This window comes from Neodiprion fabricii, chromosome 2 (assembly GCF_021155785.1).
Source record: "Neodiprion fabricii isolate iyNeoFabr1 chromosome 2, iyNeoFabr1.1, whole genome shotgun sequence".
NCBI lineage: Eukaryota > Metazoa > Arthropoda > Insecta > Hymenoptera > Diprionidae > Neodiprion > Neodiprion fabricii.
In genome coordinates, this window is record NC_060240.1 from 1,553,055 (window position 1) to 1,574,536 (window position 21,482).

At 41.0% G+C, this 21,482-nt stretch overlaps 3 protein-coding genes and 1 long non-coding RNA gene across 9 annotated transcripts; 2 read left to right on the top strand and 2 right to left on the bottom strand.

Annotated features, from left to right (window-relative positions):
* Positions 1–2,794: 2,794 nt before the first annotated feature.
* LOC124175282 (nucleobindin-2) lies at positions 2,795–9,128 on the bottom strand. Of its 4 annotated transcripts, XM_046555355.1 has the most exons (12): positions 8,952–9,128; positions 7,384–7,533; positions 6,679–6,786; positions 6,376–6,597; positions 6,134–6,239; positions 5,863–5,939; positions 5,664–5,766; positions 5,409–5,589; positions 5,171–5,327; positions 4,418–4,462; positions 3,904–4,161; positions 2,795–3,873 (listed from the first exon to the last, which is right to left on the bottom strand). In XM_046555355.1, the coding sequence occupies exons 2-12, from the start codon at positions 7,522–7,524 to the stop codon at positions 3,457–3,459; spliced, it is 1,815 nt and encodes a 604-aa protein (XP_046411311.1). In that variant the 5' UTR covers positions 7,525–7,533; positions 8,952–9,128; the 3' UTR covers positions 2,795–3,456. The 4 variants fall into 4 exon arrangements, with proteins under 4 accessions (XP_046411311.1, XP_046411310.1, XP_046411308.1 ...); XM_046555354.1 differs by having other exon boundaries at positions 2,795–4,161; positions 6,143–6,239; XM_046555352.1 differs by having other exon boundaries at positions 2,795–4,161; positions 8,952–9,127.
* A 2,648-nt stretch (positions 9,129–11,776) lies between these two features.
* On the top strand, positions 11,777–14,547 carry LOC124175285 (twisted gastrulation protein homolog 1-A-like). Of its 2 annotated transcripts, none has more exons than XM_046555362.1 (4): positions 11,777–11,846; positions 13,124–13,369; positions 13,485–13,688; positions 13,809–14,547. In XM_046555362.1, the coding sequence occupies exons 2-4, from the start codon at positions 13,129–13,131 to the stop codon at positions 14,114–14,116; spliced, it is 753 nt and encodes a 250-aa protein (XP_046411318.1). In that variant the 5' UTR covers positions 11,777–11,846; positions 13,124–13,128; the 3' UTR covers positions 14,117–14,547. The 2 variants fall into 2 exon arrangements, with proteins under 2 accessions (XP_046411318.1, XP_046411317.1); XM_046555361.1 differs by lacking the exon at positions 11,777–11,846 and adding an exon at positions 11,879–12,187.
* A 45-nt stretch (positions 14,548–14,592) lies between these two features.
* LOC124175284 lies at positions 14,593–19,039 on the bottom strand. Of its 2 annotated transcripts, none has more exons than XM_046555359.1 (8): positions 18,154–19,039; positions 17,846–18,082; positions 17,702–17,777; positions 16,526–16,969; positions 16,262–16,432; positions 15,835–15,939; positions 15,672–15,757; positions 14,593–15,548 (listed from the first exon to the last, which is right to left on the bottom strand). In XM_046555359.1, the coding sequence occupies exons 1-8, from the start codon at positions 18,211–18,213 to the stop codon at positions 15,444–15,446; spliced, it is 1,284 nt and encodes a 427-aa protein (XP_046411315.1). In that variant the 5' UTR covers positions 18,214–19,039; the 3' UTR covers positions 14,593–15,443. The 2 variants fall into 2 exon arrangements, with proteins under 2 accessions (XP_046411315.1, XP_046411316.1); XM_046555360.1 differs by having other exon boundaries at positions 15,435–15,548; positions 15,626–15,757.
* LOC124175288 lies at positions 18,031–19,542 on the top strand. The gene is made up of 3 exons (XR_006869135.1): positions 18,031–18,159; positions 19,029–19,275; positions 19,425–19,542. It is a non-coding gene; the product is annotated as an uncharacterized LOC124175288 (long non-coding RNA).
* The last annotated feature ends 1,940 nt before the right edge of the window (positions 19,543–21,482 follow it).

The following is a 21,482-nucleotide window of genomic DNA, read 5'->3' on the forward strand; positions in this document are numbered from 1 at the left end:
AGTGATACGACAGCGGAGAAGATAATAATAACTGTACGCATACATGACGATGATTATCCCATGCCATACAATATTGTTATCATCAATATTATTATGCTAAATATTGATGGAATTTCTTCTTTTTTTTTCTCTCTCTTTTTGGCAAACACGTGCAGCTATAAGCATAACCGTATTGACGCAAAACCGATACATTTGCGTGTCATTTCAACAGGATATCGTTGTATTTGATTTTCGAAGTATAATCAGTCGCGTTCGAAAGCGTGAGAGATAAAGAGTTATAAAAATTTTTCTAAATTGTTTACCATGGAGGTTATAACAAGTCATTATATCCATCTATATATCTATGTGTATATATATACATTACATATATATATATAGATAGAGAGAGAAAGGATATATAAATAAAGTAAGAATAAAAATAAAATAGAGCTGTACGCGTGTTGTGATTAGTTTACAGTAATAATAACGATGTAGAGCATATACATATAGATTGCGTATATGGTAAAAAAATATAGCGGTAAATTACGCGATGAAAAACAACAATAACAAATGAAAAAAAAAAAAAAAAAAAAAAAGTAAACCAACAATGAAGGAAAGAAAGAAAAAATCAATCGAAACAAAAATTATGTACAGTGTAAGAGCAAATCGATTAAGCAAATATCGTTTTTTTGGCGTTTTTATTTTGTTATACGTTCGTTTCTGCGTCGTCGCAAATTGCTTCTTTTTTTTTTTTTTACCTGCCCCCTCCTTTCGACGTGACTAGAATCGATGCCAAAGACGTTATGAGTCCCGTAACATCTTTGATTTTGTGCTACACCGATCGCGTGTGTTTTGCGTATAATCGGTTGTTAATTTTTTTTTATTATAAATAATCATTGATTGATTGATTATTCAATTATTGAACAATGAATATTGTATATCGAGGGTTGCAGCAATAATCATACACCGATAATTATACGCATAGACAAATACTATGTATAAAATAATGATAAAACTTTATATATTATTATTATTATCATTATAACAACAATATGCCGTAGATATAACAGTAATAAAATATCTTTCACATGTAACGTGCAATCTTATTCTGCCGAATTGTTTAACAGCGCGGGTGTATACATAACACAATATTCGCATTAATTATGCGTATAAAAAGAAGAAACAAAAAAAAAGAAAAAAAAAAAAAAAATGAAAATGAAAACGAAAGAAAAATAACAACAGTAATATAGTAATTGATAAATAAACAAAATGTACATTTACCGATTATCTAATTATTTATCTATTATACGCATAATACTTTATTACGTTTTGTCTCTTACTTTCTTTTTGGTTTTTTTTTCCCCCCCTTCTTTTTATTTTTGTAAATAGGTATAATAGTAATATGATATATATAGGAGGGCACTTGCTGGCAGATAAAAAAAATATTAAATAAAAATAAATAACGGGAGATGTACAAGTGCCAAAGATTCAACTATTTTTGACACGAAAATCATTCATCCGGAAAGAAATTTTTATTGTTCAAACTTTCGCTGATTAATTACTTGATCGATTTTAAAAACTCGGAATGTTAAAATAAAATACCATTTGGCACTAAGATACGCAATCCAGGTTTACGAATTTCATTAATAGGCGTAATTATTATTATTATTTTTTTTTTTACACGTCACATCGTCGCGCGAATCGCGTTCGAACGCTACGTTACTATTGTTATTATGAATATTATTTTATACACTATTATGGATTATTATTATTATAATTATTACTATTAATATGATCATTGTTATCGTCGTTACTGTAATTATTGTATATTATTATCATCACTGTATTACTAGTACTATCATTATCATTATTATTAATATTTCGATTATGTTTATAGTATTTTTCTTTAGCGGTTATTTGAATAATAATTTAACGAAATCCCACTGTTATAACTCCTACCCAAAAGCCGTCATGTGAATATAGAAGATTGCACTTTGGTAGGATCGACGAATTATACTCGGACCACCGAGTATATAAAAGTCGTCGTAATATAAATACAATACATCATATACCTATTACTAATGAATAATCTGTATACCTACCAACCGACCTAATACATAGTATAAAAATGTAGAGAGCCAGAATTGCAATGATCATTAACGAACAATCCGTTATAACATTTTTAATTTATCTATATACATATATTAGGGATATTATGTGAAATGAAGATTAGTGACTTTTTTCGATGTTTTTGCTTCCTCTTCTCGTTTAAGTAATCCTATTTCATGTATTATCGATTAATATGCTATATGAAATATTATGATTAATATAGATGCATACATACACCCAACAATATAAATCATCGTATGAAATAAAGAAAACGTATTATAACGCATACCTATACTTGATATACGAACAAAGTGACGAAACAAAGAGAGAGCAAAATGAATGAAGCGAAAAGAAAAAAAAAATAATAGAAACACACGCAATCATACGTTAAGTTACTATATTTATGGTACGTATGATAAGTAATAATCTATACTAACATAATATGCAATATTAATAATAATAATAATAATAATAATAAATATAAAAGAAAATGAATAAATAAATTGCATATATATATATATTACGGTGCGTTGCATTTATTCATTTTTTCCTTACCTGTTTTCAATTTCTCTTTGACGGAAAATGTTTACTTCTCTTTAATTGCGCACATCTTCCGTCGCGGTAATAGCACTATATATTTTTTTTCTTTCTTTCTTCTTCGATTAACAATGAATTGAACAAGGGGTAACCGTTGTTACAAATGGGATTCGAAGTACGTTTTCTTTTTATTTTTCCATTCAAAATTTTACACCATCATCATAAATCAACGAATCGTATCAGGTATGGAGGGATCATAAGCGTGTCGGTTAGATCAATCGATTAGAAAAAAATCACTCATCGAATGACAATAGAAACGTAATCGCAAAACCGCGATAGCAAACAGTCATCGTCGTCGTAAAAATCATCGTAATTGTGAGAAAAAAAAAAGAAAATTGATAACAGTAGTAAGTGTTATCAACCAAATGCGAGCGGTGGATTAATACTGCGAAATGAAATGTATCTCTGAGTGTTTGCACTGAAATGCGGAAGATTAGGAAACGTTGTTAAATATATATGTATATTGTATTATAGTATAATGTCACGTAACAATACAATCGCTTGACGCGATCAAAGGTTTACAAACTACAATGTATAATTAATTCCTTGTCAAATCCATCGTTCGTAGTTGCAGTTGTATAAAACGTATTGACTTTAGCGGTAAATTATTTTTCCCCTCCATCGAATCGCTGAATTTTCATCAATCAATTTTGCACATGTTAAAATGCGTAAAATTAGTTGACTATAATTATACTTCCAATTACAAAATATCCGTTCCATCCTCTACTATAATCTGATTGACCTTCTTATTATTTTTCGGTTTCACCCCGATTATGAATGAGCGTTTACTGCATTCGGTACTATTTTTTGGCTATTCTCAACCAAGTTTGCTGCCACTGGTTGCTGAACAGCTTCATTGTTGTTTACTTGTTTCTGCGCTATGTTGGCCTGTTGTTGATTGTTTACCAAATTTCCTGCTGCTGTGTTTCCGGTATTATGAACCTGCTGATTTCCTCCTGCCGGAACCACGTTTTGTACCACTTGCTGCTGCTGGTGTTGTTGCTGTTGCTGTTGTTGTTGTTGCTGTTGTTGTTGTTGCTGTTGTTGCTGTTGTTGTTGCTGCTGCTGAATTCCTCCTTGAACTTGTTGGACATGCTGCTGCTGTTGTTGAGGAATTTGTTGCCCTTGGAATTGTTGTTGTGGCACTTGTCCTTGGAATTGCTGCTGGGGTACTTGTTGGCCCTGGAACTGTTGCTGCGGTACTGGATGTCCTTGGAACTGTTGCTGCGGCACTGGATGTCCTTGGAACTGTTGCTGCGGCACCTGATGTCCTTGGAACTGTTGCTGCGGCACTTGTCCGTGGAATTGTTGCTGTGGTACTTGTCCCTGGAACTGTTGTTGGGGCACATGTTGGCCCTGGAATTGTTGACCCTGTGGAATTTCGTTGGGATGCCCGACTCTGGCACCCAGTGGATCGATGAATCCCTGATCCGGACCTCCTTGATGTACCGGAACATGGCCGTACTGTGGTGGGAACTGGCGAAAATATAATGACGTGTTATTTTGTATTATTATTCGAATTTTAATTGTTTCAAAATCGTGCATTTCGAACTAAGGAGAGGAAGTACGTAGAACCAATACATTTTTTCTATTAACTTGAGAATCGGCTGCATATACGCAGATTCCTTCATCAAAAAAATTTTTGCTCCGTCTGAATTGTCACGTCGTACATCATCTCGGAAGTTTTAATTCATGCATAGATCTTCTTTTTTTTTGTTGTCAATTGACTCACCTGTTCAGGATGTCCAGGGGGATAACTATCCGGATGCGGGGGTAGCTAGCAACGTTAACAACGTATAAAAAAAAAAAGAAGGAAAAGTGCAAAACGCTTGTTAATTAATTACATACACAAAACACAGTGCATCGTAGTGACGCGGATAAAAGGCGGAAAATAAAAACCGATAAGATAACAGTCGAGCTGGATCAAACTAAACCAAAGCGACAAGCGTGATCAAATAAGGAAAAAAAAAAGGATATCACACGGAAACTTAACTAACAACTTGCATGCCGCTTTTTTTTTTCACGCTTTTTGCTCTTTTTATATGCATTCTGAAAAATCAACTCAATTCGTAGTAACGAAACTTCACACTACAAATCAAAAGCTTGATAGTAAAAGAGACTAAATCGAATTCCATTCTACACTTTTTAGAGGTGGTTGGAAATTCTTTTTGCATCGACTGCATATGATTGCATTAACGTGAACACTAGCTTCATTATAAGGCGTCCAAATATAGAGATCTGATTCGCAAATACAGCAATACTCTTTCGCCCATGAATGCACACAATATTTCTTGATAATGATTCCAAATAACCAACAATCCCAGGGCACGAAACGTACCCAGTCACTCGAATTTTATACGTATCTACGTTAGTGCAAATTATACACAGGGAAAACAAGTTCTAAAATGCATTTTAATCAATCTACTAGAGGCGCAAACTTGATTTCTGTGATCAGTGATTGGTGGCACGGAGGATAACAACTTACTATTCCCTTTGCAATTAACTTCTGTATGTCTTCCTGTCTACGCCTCTCAAATTCCTCGTATTCCTGCTGTGAAAATATTTGCTGCTCGTCCAGACCCTGCCATCCTGCATCCTGCTGGAAATCGGGCTTCTTTGTTTGCTCAACGAATTCGTTATAGCTGAAACGGAGGTGAATTCATCCAAATATCTCAATAACTGACAATAGGCTGGAGAAAGAAAAAATGAAACCGTTCAATTACCTTATCAATCCATCTTTGTTAAGATCAGCTTCGTTGAAAACGTGTTCTCGCATCCGTTCCATTTCCTCCGCGCGTTCTCTCAAATCGTCTTCAGGAGCACCTTCGGCATACATTTTGTCAAGTTCTTTCAAGAAAAGAGCCTTAACTTCATTCTGATCCCAGACGCCATTGCCGTCGAGATCTGTAAAAAAATTTCTACGCTCGTTACGCGATCTTTACCGCTTGCCAGACATTCGTGCAATGTAAAATACCCACCATGGAGGTAGAAAAACGTCCTGGGATCGAAATCCTGGTTTTCCATGTGGTCCTGTTTTTCCCAGACCTCCTCTAGCTGCGGTTTGCTACCAGGGTGATGCAACTGCAAGGATCAAAAGGTGAAGTGCAAAAATTGCGAGATGTAGATAAATCAAATAAACTATAAATTAACATGAAGGATAAAGTGTATCGTACTAACCGGTTGGTGCTTCTTATGCTTTTCCTCCTGGGAGTGAAGCTCAGCTTCGTATTTCTTCCTTTGATCTTCATCCATGCCTGCAGGGAAAATTACTTATGGTGAATCGAGGAGCGTTTCAATAAATTCCAGCGAGATACTAGCATGCGCGTAACACGAAGGACAAAAATCTACACAGGGCAAGCTTTACATCATGCGATGCTCTACAAGAAATGCAAACGAACGAAAAGAAAAGCTAATACAAAAGTGTTGCTTACTAAACAAAGCTAGTTACCAGTATTACCCTTCATCTTTATCTCTTGCTCAAACTTCTTTTGCATCTCGTATTCTTTAAATTCTTCTTTTCTCTTACGATCCGCCTCGGCCAAGTCTTGCGAGGTCTAAAAAAAATGAGAACTCAATTTGATGCATAAATTACTCTCGATTTTTTATCCTGCGTAAATGAATATTTTCATCAGTTCATAAATCATTCGAATCAATATCTGGGCTTAATCAATATTACAGAAACTTGGCTACCTTGGCGATCAATTTCTTCAGATCATCTATCTCAAATGTGTGTGGATTCGAGTGATCGAGATGCTCGGCGATTTTGAGATGGTCGGGATCGAGTCCATTCTCAATCTGATATTCTTTTATGGCCAGATGCCTGAGCCTCTCGAGCTCTTGGCGTTTCAGTTCGTCGAGTTTTGTTCTGACCTGATGATTGACGAACTCAAGTTCATGGGCAATTTTTCCGCTCTGAAATATTGGGACAATACATTGTGAAAATTCTGCAGACAAGCGGAAACACTTGAATAATAATAAATGCAATTCACTTACCCGAATATCAATTTCCTTCGCCTTCTCGAGCTTCTGCCGGAACTCGGGATCGCTCTCCAATGCCTGAACGACCTCCGTCAGGTATCTGTGATACTCCATCACATCCTCCTATGGTCAAATTACACAAATTATTTCTCGCTCGTGTGTTAGCATTCATTGTATTCTGCACTTTCACTCGTGGAATCTTGTCAGTTTCCACTTCAAGTGAACTGGAAGTTGGCAAGTAGCTTTCTTTCTCGTTATCCACCATATTTTACACAAAATCTCAGCGATTATATGACAAAAACAATTTGTTGAAGTTTCAACTTCAAGCCCGAGATAAAAAATTCCTAGAACTCACCATCGCATGTAGTCTCACTGTTTACTACTGTTAGATAAGAAACAGAATTAAGAGCGAGATTGCAATGTTTCAGATAGTTTAGATCTTTTAAATAATTCTTTTTGCCCCTATCGTTGCATTTCACAATTGCCGGTAATTTCAAAGATAAAAAATGACAAGATAAATTAATATGTCGCTTATTGTTGTGAACACTCATAATCAGCGCATTTATCACAATGAGGACAATTTACAGACAAAAATAGATTTTTCGTTCCCGTGATTGAACTAGATTAGATATCTGTCCATGCGAGATCCGATCGATATCGATATGATTTCATTCATATATATCTGCAAGATTCAGATACATTGTACAAGAAAATATTTACCAAATCTGCGGAATCTGCAGCTTCAGTTTCTTCCTTATCCTTAGCTGCTTCCTCGCTGGCATTCTTGTTCTTCGTAACAGGAGGCGCAACTGCCGTCTGCACGATGAGCAGCCCTAGGCCCAGTACCAAAAGAGCGCGCATGGCTGGACTCTGAAAATTTTCATGCTTTTTAACCACAACTTAATGAAGTTTGTAGAAGGATTTACAGAGCTATAAAATATTGAATATTTGATTTAAAAAAACTCGCTATTTAATTAAAAGAACAGTATTGACACTGTAATTGCGGGATTTCCCGAGGCAATTATCAAGGAATTGCGAGAAAAGAAAAACACCTGTTGAGTCACCACTGTTTGAATACGATAAAAGCTCAAAGAAGACACAAACATGCAACTGAGTGAATGATCGTTGAAAATTATGATCAATCACCGAGCAACGGGTTGCGACATAGATCGAGCATTCATTGCATGTAAATTGTCGCAATTGGTCATAAAGAGAGTGATTTAAAATGATGTACAATGCGCTATAGCTTTAAACGAAATTCTGGCAGCGACCTTGAGCCTCTGATAGTAAGAAGCATTGAAATAGATTTTTGTTTCCTCAGAGTTTTATTTATCTTTCACAGTAGTCGCCTTATTTATCTCAGTTATTGAAATGACGTGATAATTATCAACGGAGATAAGAGGATGTTGGAGTGATCCTGTTTCTACGATCATCGGAAATGAAGTAGAAAGTTGGTTTGTGACTGATAAAAATTGATTTTATCAGTGGTATATCAACGAATATTTTTACGATGAAATCTTTGTCGATTTATCGTGAAAGCTGTGTGTAGTCCGAGTCCGAGACTGACGAGCAGATAAGTTTTCCGAAGTCAACATCAGGCCGAAGTTGGTAACGATAATGTAACGAAACATCAGTGAAAAAATCATTATTCGGCAATTTTAGAACGACTTTCAAGGAGTTGGTCAAATGTGAAAAATATGATTGTATTTTATTTGTTGCGGGAAGTAACGATTTTTCCTCAACATGCATCGTTACAGTAACGTTGCTACCTTCATCCTCGTAAATCAACGCAAGCAAAATACCGATAAATTGATGGCTTAGCACCACGTAAGCGAATTCGAGTAGGCGGCGCGCAATACGAAACACCTCGGAAAAATCACGGTTAACTTTTTTTCAAGACGATGACGCCGAGATTCCAGAGTCCCGAACGATTTTCTCCTGATTATGAATTAACGCGATCTGAATTCCGATCAGATATCGCAAATAACTGTGTGAAAGTCGTCGCAGTTTACTGAAAAAGAGAAAGGCAGGGATAACTAGTTACGCTAACCGAGACAAAACTGGGATACGGACTTTGACGTCGAAGATTAACGACATCTCAGAATTTCTAAAGTAATCTTCAAAGCGATTGAACAAACAGATTATTGACTGTTGTTATATTCGGGGAAACGCAAATGAGGATTAGAATCTGTCCGCGTATTTCAACTTTCTAGACAGCATAGGTTAGGATCAGCAGGTTAGGTTAGATAGCAATGCGCACTGCATGGGAGCGCGAAAAAAAAACTCACCTTTCTTTGAATTTCTTATATTTTTCTACAGGTTGAATTCAGTCACAGAACATCCCACATCACTTTCAGAGGCACTGTGAACTCGCATCAACGAACTTGTGACGTGTATTTTGACACAGCCATTCGGCGAGCGCGGAACGGAAGCAAACGGACCTACGCGAGTGAGCGAGTAGGAGAAACTGTAGAACAGTAAAACTGTAGATACGCGCATACGTCACGCGTAAGATACGCTACCCCCACCATGCCCCACCATCATAAATATCTCTGTCACCGTCACGTGACCACGACTCGCCGCAATCCGACGTTCCGATTGAGAAATCTGGTTCATTCCGGAATCCGTCGTTCCGGTATCGCCCATTGATAAAATATCGAACCCTCTCGATCCTCCTCGAATTATTATTCGAAATATTAATTGTTATGAAGGAGATAAAATTAACTCATTTTTGAAGAATTGAACTTCTCTGGCGATCTGTTGTTGAGAATATTCTGAATATTTGTATAAACAGATTAACAGACAAATCCTTGCAGCTGTTTGATACTTTGCAAAACGCCTGTGATTAATTTTACAGAAACCGGAATTGGAATCTCCTGTCAAGCGAAGATGTGACTTCAACTTCGCAACATGCTTACATGCCGATTTTCTCATTCTTCCTATACTATCTGTTGCACTGATGTATAGCTTTAAGCATTTATTGCAACAATCGTGACTTATAGATTATAGAACATTAGTGTCATAATCGAGCTGATTACACTGTACCTGCACAATTTTCTTCAGCACAGCAGTAAAGTATGTTGTGTTGCCTATAATCGGGCGTATCTCACAACAGTGAGTGCTTCTGCAGTAAGTGCATGCGTAAACCGAGCATAGTCACAGCTGGGTAATATTTGTACAGGTTTCGTTTGAAATAAGTATTTAAAACTTAAATGGCACCTTGCATTTAAAATTTTAAATGTTCTCAAAGTAACCATTTACATTTATCCATTCAAATTATGTTTTTGAAAGCATTTTCCATTTTTCATTTTAAACGGATCTATTGAAGGATTTTACCCAGCAGTGAGTATGATGACTGTGAGTACTAACCAAGAGAATATCAGATCTCTAAACTCCTGATCTCAGATTCTGCTGAAACTTCTAGGAGTGTTTCTTGGGCCAAAATATTGAATTTTTGACGTGTAGTCCCTCCTATTGGGCCTTTCTTCGCTCGATTCACGATTCACCAGGCTGTCAAAAATTCACACTTCACACTTTATTGTACTATGAAATAATAATATATCCGTTTACTCTTGATCCTATAAGAACCTGTTATCGATACTTTAACACAGGATAATAGAAGCTCACATTTCAGGTCAAAATATACGCTGAGTTTCGTTTAATAAAGCATTCCTCTCATTTGACTACTGATTTATAATAATCAATTTGAATTCAATCAAACAAACCTGGATGAAAATCGATCCAATGAATGGATTTACACATCAGAATGCCTGATCAGTAGGTCTCATACTCTCCTTGTAAGTATTAACTGAACAAAAAATTGAACGAGATTATTCGTTAGAAAAATGTTAGAAATAACAGGTATAAAATAATGTGAAAATTACATAATGGATTTAACACGATCATCGGTTTTTTGATACGAAAGAAACTATTTGCGATTCGTGGAAAAATTCTACTCCACGTTAACGTTGACGGATTTAAATGCAAATTGTGGTAATATGAGATGAGCAGAGTGGAGGAAAGGCTGAAATATGATGATGATGGTAAAAATAATAACAACAACAACAATAATAATAATAATTGGAATCGCTAGCTGTGGATTTCACGGCGTAGGAATATACGCATGAATTTATGACTCCCATGCCGCACCAGGGACGTCCCGATTCCAGAGGCAACAGACCTCCCGGCAAGACCTCCTTAAGGACAACGTAGGCTGAAATTCCACGCAGATAGTCATTAGGAGAGGAAGCGATTTTTATACCTGTAAGGTACCCCCGTGCCTCCTGATGTCAGACCTATGTCGGGCCTGTGTTCTACCTTCAAACAACACCGCCTTCGACAAGTGTCTCCTTCGTCTAATTGGCCCAAGTTCTAACAGCCCCATCTCTAGTTCCCCGAATCCTTTTTTCTCTCTCTCTCTCTCTCTCTAGGTCTTTCGCTTTTTCCCGAAATTTCGACCACATTTTCCCGAGTTCACGTCAGGTCTGAGTGATTGTGAAAAAATGTGGCAGTCGTCTGTCGGCTAAATTCCAATAGCATGATTCGAATTAGACAATTTGATCGGGCTTGGTTTACGTTCGAAAATTGTCTTCAAGTTGGGTGTGAAAAAGTGTTAAAACCAGAGTAAAGAAGCGAGCCACTTGTCGGCGGAAGCAGTTTAATGATGGTTCATTGCAGTGGGAGGTAAATGAGACGTCAGACGCCTGTCTCGACGTTGTATCTATTTGACGACGGCTAAGTAGCCTGCATCCGAAATGGACCGCGCGTTGATGTGGATGATACCGCATACATCACGTACACAACGTAAATTTGAACATTTTAAAGTTTTGTGAAAGAGGTTTTCATTTCGACGATAGGATCCAGTCGTCATTCCGGTTAATCATACTCTAACGAAAGTGTAAGACGGGCTTTGAAAGTTGGAACAAGTTGAAAATCAGCGGTGACGATAGTCAAGAGTTCTTTCATACTTTCGCAAAAAAATTGGATCGGATCCTCCCGTGGCGCCGTGGCGCTACAAGCGGCCCTGGGAGAGCATATCGCGTCTCTCGCGACTCGAGGGGAAGAGAAAGAGAGAGAATACCGAGGTGGAGAGAGAGAGAGAGAGGAGCGTCGTTGTCCCCCCGACGACCTGGCGGCAGTTCGAAACTCAGAACGGACACGCAGCCGCTCCTGGGGGGCCGCAGGTAAGACAAAAAGGCTGAAAAAAGGGAGAACCAGTCTCGAACGGAGTTCGTGGGAGCCACCGAGAGACACACCAGACAGAGTCTCTACTGCCCGCGAGGACTGAACGTTCGAACTGCCGCGTATCGCGTCCGTCTTTTACGCGTTTAATCCGCATCTCGATAGACGAACGCGTTTTACCCGCAACGCGAGTTGCATGAGTTAAAAAAAATCGGCGATCATTCGCCTGACATCGGAGGCTCCGAAACCGCCACCGCGCAGTGTTATGACGCTAGGTGAGAAGTGCGAGTTTAAAAAGTGATCCGCGCCTTCCCGCAACTCGATATCCGTCGACGTCAAAACGGTGAGTAAAAGATACGCGGTGCCCGTTAAATTTGGCTCTTCTGCGTCTCAGCCGCGCGTTTCACCGTCCGAATTGCGCACTTGACCGTTTGAACTTTGAATGACCAATCCGCGAGATGAGACGAGCTGGAAGAATCGAGGAAAAGGCTGCGTGAGGTGCTTGACTGGTTTTACGTATTCTCCAGGTGTCCGTGCTTAGCGTCGTGGTGCATAAATGTGTTCCACGGTGCGCGGAGCTTTCGCAAACGATTCCGGATAACGAATTACGGATGGATATAAATGCACCGACCCTCGCGCTTCGGCAAAATCTATTCCCAGCTATGCGGGAGCCTGTGTTTTCATACATCGGCGAAATGATCGGAATTAAAGATATCCGGTTCGCCCCGTTGCAATATCGGGATTGATTTGGATTTTATAGTCAACGCGAACGCGACGCGGTTTCACGACGCATGTGAAACGGGGAACGGTTTGACTTGCTCTTGGTGAAAATATTCTATTCCCCGCAATGGCGCTCGTCCAGGGTTTATATACGTATGTATATGCGAGTTATTATACCGCCTCGGGGCATATAACGAGTTGAGATCAAGGCGGGGCTCTCTCGCTACTGGCCTGTCTCTCCATGCCCGATGCTGACAAACATACATCCACTCGACCAGGTACACGTGTACGTCGAGTGTCCACCAGCCTCGCTCACATGCTAAGAAATGGCTTGATGTGTACGTGCATGGACGGACCTTTCGACGCGGACACCACAACCGTAATCGAAAGAAATCTCATCTCTGTAACGCGGCGCGACCATTCGATGCAGTTATAGATATTTGTTGTGCAACCGGCAATATCGCGCCTCTAACGTGTCCGTTACTGGACCTTCGATCGTTCCAATCCGCGTGATCCAGGGTATCCGATTTTCGTTAAGAGGAAACCGATTTTCTTCCAGGAACGATGATGGGGCAGTGGTGGAAGCCCGTTATGCTGGGCTGGGGCTTGTCGACGATCCTGTTCCTTCTGGTCCTTCAAAACTCGGTGAAAACATCGTTGGCCTGTAACGAGGCGATCTGCGCCAGCGTTGTCAGCAAGTGTATGCTGACCCAGAGCTGCAAGTGTGACCTGGTGACCTGCACCTGCTGCAAGGAGTGTTTCAGCTGCCTCAGCTATCTCTACGACGAGTGCTGTTCGTGCGTCGGTGAGTACGATCATTTACGGAAAGTAAGAGGGTCGAAAGTGCGGATATATATGCTTATTTTCTCTGACGTTTTAGTTATTTATACCTGCGAGGCATTTTTCCCTCTGTGTTTCAGACCTTTGTCCAAAGCCGAATATCACCGTAAATCCACTAAGCGCAAAGTCCCATGTTGAAGAATTCGCCGAACCGGTACCTGGACTTTTCCAGGCTTTAACGTCCGAGACGGATACCCTTAGACGATGGCTGACCTTCACCTTTCCCGTCGACTTCGATATCTCTACTTACAATCCGAAGAACGAAAAGGAAGACTATCACATGCGTGAGTCATTGTATCTCTTTGCCCCAAGGATTTTCTTATTCCTCGACGAAAATTTCCGAAGGCTGTTGTACTCGCCAACTCTTTAAATTATTTTTCTTTGTTTTCTCTTTATCTTTGCAGAAACCGTTGAGCAGGAGGTCCAGCCCATCAAGACGAACGTGGTGACCTTGAATTGCACCGTCGCGTTCATGGCTCAGTGCAACTCCTGGCACAAGTGCAAGGCATCCTGTCAGAGCATGGGGGCAACCAGTTACAGATGGTTCCACGATGGGTGCTGCGAATGCGTCGGCGACACCTGCATCAATTACGGTATCAACGAGTCGAGGTGCGAGGGCTGTTCCCAGACCTCCGAGCTTAGGGATGATCTCAAGAATCAGTACGACGACTACGGTCAGGACGACGACGAATTATTGGACGAAGATTTTTGATGCCGATGGTTGGATTCAAGTCTGCGAGCGAGACGGTTCGACAAGATGCGCTGGATCGTACGTATGCGAAACGTTGAGTAAATTTGTTCAAAAATTACACGTGTAAAGTGACACGGATACGCGAATTTTTTATTACGAAATGTTGATGTCTGCCGCGAGTAGATGGGAACGAATTCGTAGATTCCAATCTTTTGAGATTACTGTTAAATGGTTTGGAATTTCGAAACCCTTTCAGCCTAGTGGGTGGATTTATATTATGGTGTATTTCTTGTATATCGTTTTTTTTAACGGTCTTTTAAAGCAGTTTCACGATGAAACTGATGATAATTTACCTATACGTTATTTCTAAGAATATCTAGAATGTCTAGAATAATTTTATCAGATACCTATCATTGTACTGTGCCATATGAATAAAATTACGTATAAGCAGATTCTACTTTTTTCTGTTGCCGAATGTATTTTTCTTCAACAGCTAGCAAAGATACGGATTAATCAATCGACACAATTACCGTTTAAGGATACTTCAATTTTTTTTTTCGTAGAGGTATGTGTTGTACTTTGTATAATAGTTTGTGATTCACGGATACAAGGTGAAAAATTGGTTCAAGATATGATTCACGTAGTCATTTTCCTGTCAAAAAATAAAAATGAAAAAGAAATAGGTTACACCTATTCGAAGGTCCAATATATATATATTATCATTTTGTGCCGATAAGGCTCGATCAGAATTTACCATTACGTTTATCAAACATATTAAAAAACGTACACGCAGGACATCTTGGATTTAAACGGATGTATAAAACTTTTCCGACTACAATATAAAACATCTAAACGAGCATTTTCATGATTTCAAATCAACGCAGAGGTCGCCAGAATAGCTGGTATCAGTTCCAGAGCACGATTTGAAATAATTAGTGATTTTAGCATGTCGAAGCGACTTGTTATTACGAAAATGTTAGCGATTCATAAGTGAAATATAGGAAACGGAAGGATTTTCGAAACTAGAGTTCACAACTATAACTCTATGTAATTCACACCAGCGATAATTATTCTGACAAACATTTTCTGCTCTGCAGCGAATGGTTTTCACTTCGAGGGAGGCAAGATTAATATAGGTACGGGTAGTAAAAATTTTAACTCTTACGTAGTTGTATAAACAAGAACAGCGAGGGGATCGATCCTCCCGTTTTTAAAACGGGTAACTAACGCGTTAGGCTATAGATGTATACAATCTGTACATTGTACAACATTCCTTCAACCGGCGAAGGACGACTTGGTCATAATTAAAAAGAGATTGTTCAAACGATATGTTCTAAATATATCTCGTTCATGTCGGAGGATCTTTATCGGTTCGTTCGCTGTTTTCAGGGAGCTTGATGAAGGGCAGGTCACCTCCGCTCCACATTGAGTATAACTGGGACCGTGAGGATTCCTGAAAAAATTACGTTTTAATATTCGCTATTCAAATGGCGGGTGCAGATCCTGCAACGGAGGAGTCTTCCTCTTCACCGTATACACTGCGGTAGGTTTTCTCGTTAAGTTATCATTTTTATACCCCTCCGACGACGCCACCCTCCGAACCAGATCGGCACGAGTCCGTCGACGAGCTGCTTTTCCTCGAGGCCAGCACCTCGCTCATCCCTGAAACGGTGGATACAAACGTTGGTCAATATCCTCGCAGAATGATGCCGAAAATTAGCGGAATTGATCATACATACCTGCATCTGATTCCCTCTGGCCGATTCCACTCTGATCACTCTGCGAGTGGATGCTGTCCTTGCTATCTCTGTGACCACTTCCGCTGGTTCCACTCTGTTCTGAAACTTTGAGTAAAAACGAAATAAGACCAGTTCATAGTTCGGGAATGATAAGTGCAGAATAATAATCCGATTTTTTATCTTCTCGAATGCGGTTGCGTTGTGACAATTTTAACGTCATAACGTCATCAAGTCTAATTACAGTTCTTAATTCATGTCCTGAGAAGTCTCTCCACGATGGTATTCACAAAATGTTTGCGAAACTTGAGCAGGGCTCTGCGTAACGTTTAAATGTTACAAGGTTGGCAGAAGAGTGAGTACTTTTCTCACCGTTGCGCAAGTGGACAAAACATTCCAACAATCGGCGCCGTGAAAAAAGCACACTCACCGGAATGGTCCGAGTGGTCGCCAGCGTCTCGTGGCCAGTACCTCAAACTCGATCGATTATCGAGCCAGGCGGTGCTAGAACAGTCGCTGTTTCTATCGAAGCTACACGTTGTCAGAGTGACATCTGGAATATGCTGATTCGGATGGTACAGCTGGGCCGATGGCCGGATACCTGGACAATAACGATGTTGAAACTAGTCCTCCTCGTAAGCGTCTTCCTCCTATTCTTCCTGCGACTAAAGGGATTGACTCCACTTGACCTTACCCGGTTTGCACGAGAGTAGCTGAATGGCCTCCCGGAGTCCATCCTGACTGGCCATGGTCGATGATTTCCAGGACGAGTCGGGGGTGACGGCTCGACTTCGTTCCTGACTGGAAGGCACCTTCAGCTTGGTCCTGGCGTTGTTCTGATGGGTGGTGGGCGCCTCAAGGAAGTCGGATACGTGGCGACAGTCCCAAGGCATGGACCACCGTCTGGTTGCGTTCTCGACCGTAGATCCCGACATCTCGGCGGCGGCGGTTTCCGACCATCGCCTCTGAACCTGCAGAGGAAAGAGCGGATAAGGCAGACGCGATCGCTGCCCCTGCTGCTGACCGCCGGACGAAGAGCCCCCCGAAGGACTGTACAGCCTCTCGAAACATCGCTGCAAAGCTGCCACCTCGCACTCTGACCTTCCGGTTCGAGAACAGGAACACTCTGCCATTCCACCTGCCAAAAGCAAGAGAGCCGTTCATAGCCACGCCGCTCAGTCTCCCAGGTAGCACACTGTTGGATGTTAGTTGACTTAATATCGACAAAAAATCTCAGTCAACTATTTCAAGTCTGGGAGTAGGGATATTATGAGCCGATCTTTCACTGTACACTGACTAAGAGTGTCCGAGTGTCTTCTGAAATGTCACGGTAAACCTCTGAAATGTCACGGTAAAGGCAACACCCGACCTCAACTATTATTTGGCTTTCAGTTAACTGTCCGCAGTCAACACAAAAAGGCGATAATTTGCAAATTGGCTAATTTCGTGGACTAATAGTCAGCTTTCATCAAGTACGAGATAACGATTAGTCAGTCTAACTGCCACCAGACGTTGACGTTCATTCGGTACATTAATGCGCTCGCATAAACAATCATTTGTCTAAAAAATATCAAAACTTTTCACTTGACTTTCCAGTGGTAACTGGAATAAAGTAACAATGGGTTGTCTAGTCGGATCGCCTTATACTAGGCATTTCAGAGGACATTCGTAAACTTGAAGTATACCGCATGTCAACTTTAAGTCCACTTTTTGACGATCTATAGCCATTAAAAAATAGCCGACCTTTTGTCTATTTTTAATCAACATTGCGTCGAAATTTTTTTAATTCCATTTTTTGTAGTCGAATGATGGTCAGCCTCTGAATGAGTGTGCTACCTGGGATTTGTGTTACCCTATCTTGTCAACGCACCTAGGCACTCGCAGCAGGCGAGGCAGAACTGATACTGTAGATTGATGAAGGTCAGTAAATTGTCGCAGAGGATATCCTGAAACGATAGATGATGACGGTGAGGGGTAATGGGCATTGTTTGCGCGCTGGTCCTCGTCTACTAACTTGGGAGTCGACCGTTCCACCTTGAGCCTCTCCAAGTGCCGCCATCACGTGGCTGACATGGTTCTTCACGGTGTTACTGGCGACGTTGGTAGCCCGAGTAAGCTCTTCCCATCCGGCGAGACACTGTCCAGTCAATTTGCACCTTGCTGCCAACGCGTCGTGGCCTTCGTGAGTCGACAGGAGGTCCTGCAGGGAATGCGCGAGCTTCGTACCGGCGGTGCAGAGTCCGTTCAGCGTCTGGAGGTCCAGGAATGATGAGTGAAAAAGACGACATAGAGTGCCGTGAAGCATCCCGACAATGAACTCACCTGAAGGTAGGCCAGCCAGCTGCTCAGGCACTCGCGGATCTCCGCACCTTCTTCTGCCATGATTCGAATTTGGAATTTATCTTTCCACCAATCGCGATCAGACACCAAAATCTCGGGATTTTGTGTAAGTGATTAATTCGTGTAACTATTTCAGGGGCTGCACGTGACCCTCTTTCCCAATTCACCGTGTAATCTGCAAGCTCGTACTTCACCTAGGTGAAGCATGTCCTTGATGTACTTGACATTGCGAAATTATCACTTCCGGCGAACATCACAGGTGATTTATGACCAAGTAGCTAGTAATGGATTTCGACCTGAAATAGGTTTCGGACTATGCGGTTGTGGGTTTGACGGTAAAACTTAGGTCAGTCGCAATTTATACTCTTTTGTAAACGAATTTTACGTTATTATCGGAGCGAAGGATCTACGAGGTTTTCCGGTACTTTGCCTTGCAGTCACTATAGCGTATATATACGCGAGAATCAAAATATCCCGCCACTGAAATGGAATGCGAATCGCTGTTGAGAGAAATATGCTTTAGTTGTTTTTCCCGCGGTGTTGAGTATCGACGATGAGGTCTTTCAAATTCCCTCCAAACCATTACCGAGATGGACTGCAAGTGGATTCTTGAGTGATACGCAATCCAAACATATCCGAGTCGAGTACACTGAAGAGAAAAGAAGCAGCGATCTCCCCAGACCGAATATCCGCACTCACTTGGTCAAGCATCGTGCCTTCCAAATCCAATGCTTGTTCGAATTGCGTTGCTACAGCTAAACCGCGATATTGACGTAAAAGCTACAGAGCGACCGGCGCCATGTTGAGCTCCAAACGTGCCCAGCTCGTCGGTACTGAAACTCTGCTTGTCTGTGTAGGTACGGAAGCATTGTATCCGTGGAATACCGAGGTAGAATAAACACCGAGATACCCAACCTGGTGCGCAACGTTTCTATCACGCCTGCGCTCGATCGCTCCTTCTCTGCGCTGACTATCAGAGCCAAGCCTCAACGTAGAGACGTAACGACGACGGAACGCCTGCGCTCTTCGTTTAACTGTAAGCGGAGAAGAACAGTGACGGTTGAATGGAAGCAAACGTCTGTGGAACACTCTTTTGCTCATGTGGTATAATTTTTGTTTATTACATTTCAAAATCCTTCTTGTAATAAAGAAGAATTGACCAAGAGTTTAGGAGAAAGCATTACCGGGAGTTAAAATTGAGTGAACCGTAATCTTGACTGGGTTTGTTATGTCATGTTACATTCAATTTCCAGCAGTGTACATCTAGTGGCGGTAAGAGTTCTCTTCAACAAGATCGCGCAATGCCGATATTTGCTTACCAATCGAAAGGTTTCCCCGGGTACCCCCGATCTGGTTACAGTCTCTCTTCCCCGCTAACGAACCTTGCTGCGCACCAGGTGAAAGGGGCACCAACAGAGCGTGACGTAATCGGGGAAAAAAAGGCTCGCATGTGTGCCTGTCCTCGTGTAGATTGTAAACTCACAAACACAGTGAGAGGCATGAGCGTGCGTGAGAGAAAGACACAGAGGTCGACGCAAGGTGCGAATGTTCCAGCTGTGTGCCTGTAACGCAACTTAACGGTACAACCGATCGTTGCCAGCTCTAACCGATTCCTGTCAAGCTACTTGGGACCAAGTAACTTCTGTTCCAACTATCCGTATGCCGATGCTGATGCCGATGTCGATGGTTCGAAGAGACCTTGACTTTACTGACCCTGAAGACCACCGCCGGCGACGTCGGTATGGTCAGTATGGAGTAATCCATACTTGATGTATGCTGAGTATGGAGTTTCCATGCCTGGGAAAAGTAGCGAAAGACTTCTACAGATTGGACGTTATTGGTAGGCGAAGACTCGAATGGAATCAAATTAAAAACTTTCCAAGATTATTATCGAGTCAGTTAGCTTCGTTACCTCGAACTTTCTGCGTATCTATGTCTATAAAATACTTTACCCACTTGCATTGCATACAAAATTGATTTCTTTTTTTTTTTGAGAGAGAGAATTATCCATTCATCCCAGCATCGTCTCGTGCTGCGGCATGAACATTTTTTCATTTTACAGAAGTTGAAAACTCATGTCTTTGATTGATAATGGTATCTAGATTGATTGACACAACGATCCTTCACATTCGGCGCAAAATGGTGACAGACATCAATCGAGTCTCCGTCATGAATAAGTGAAATATTGAACTTTAAGTACTTTTGGTTTTATTGAAATATTATGTATAAACGAGGTTAATATCTTTCGAAAGTGCAAAGATACAACGTTAATCAAAATATCATGAAACTGTCATAGAGTAAATGAACAACCCCCCTTCCGTTCCCACTTCTATAACGAACTCCATACCTGAAGAAATTGCAACTCACCGGTCCTGCTGACGACCAAGACGACCAAGAACGGGCTTAACGACGACTCGACTTACCGGGTGACGACCAGAGAAGAAGGTCAACGAGGTCATCGAGCTTGTCGCGATCCCTGAAGACTGAGTATGCACAGTGCAATGGTCTCTCTGTAGATTGAGAGTTCAGCCTGAAACATGGACGAAGTTACATGGACACATGTATATAGTACCTACATCTCTGAGTTGTACCGACTGGTCGAAATTGAAAGTATGACCGGCAGACGATTCAGCGTGAGGAGCCAGATGACTGGGGTCTTTTTATTCCTCCTTTCTTTTTATTTTTTTCACCTCAGGCTTTCCCGCTGTATCACATGTGTTCGCTGTATATGCATATATATATAAATCTGACCTAAATTGCGGCGCACTTTTTTTGGACCCGATCATCCTCTGAATTGAGTAAACGTTCCCAGTCCTCGAAGAAGCTTGGCATGCTGATTGCAGAAATGAGAATCGAGCGCTTGGTTATGTAGTTGGTAATTGTTGTATGGATGTAAAAGGTATTAAACTCGTCACGCTCGTTATCGGGCGCTAGGATCTGCACATGCTATTATCTGTAATTCCATACATGATTTTCATATTAATTAGCAAACTGTGCCGTAGTTAGAGCGTCGAGTTTCCCTGCGTGGGACCACTTTCATGATGCACGAGTAAACGTGCTCTGCATGTTATACGCAACGCATTCCTAGTGAAAATCATTTCTGTAATACGAGCTTGCGAGTCGCTGTAAATTGCATAGAAAATTCCACACTGGTTAGATTATTAGGATCGCACAGCATCCAATTACCTCCTAGAAAACCGTCGTCCATATCGCCAAAAACAAAGACCTGTCCCGTCAGACTGCAAAGAAGAAGAGCAGGACAACGACAGATGTGTATTATAGTGTATGCACAGATATAATCATTGTTTGTG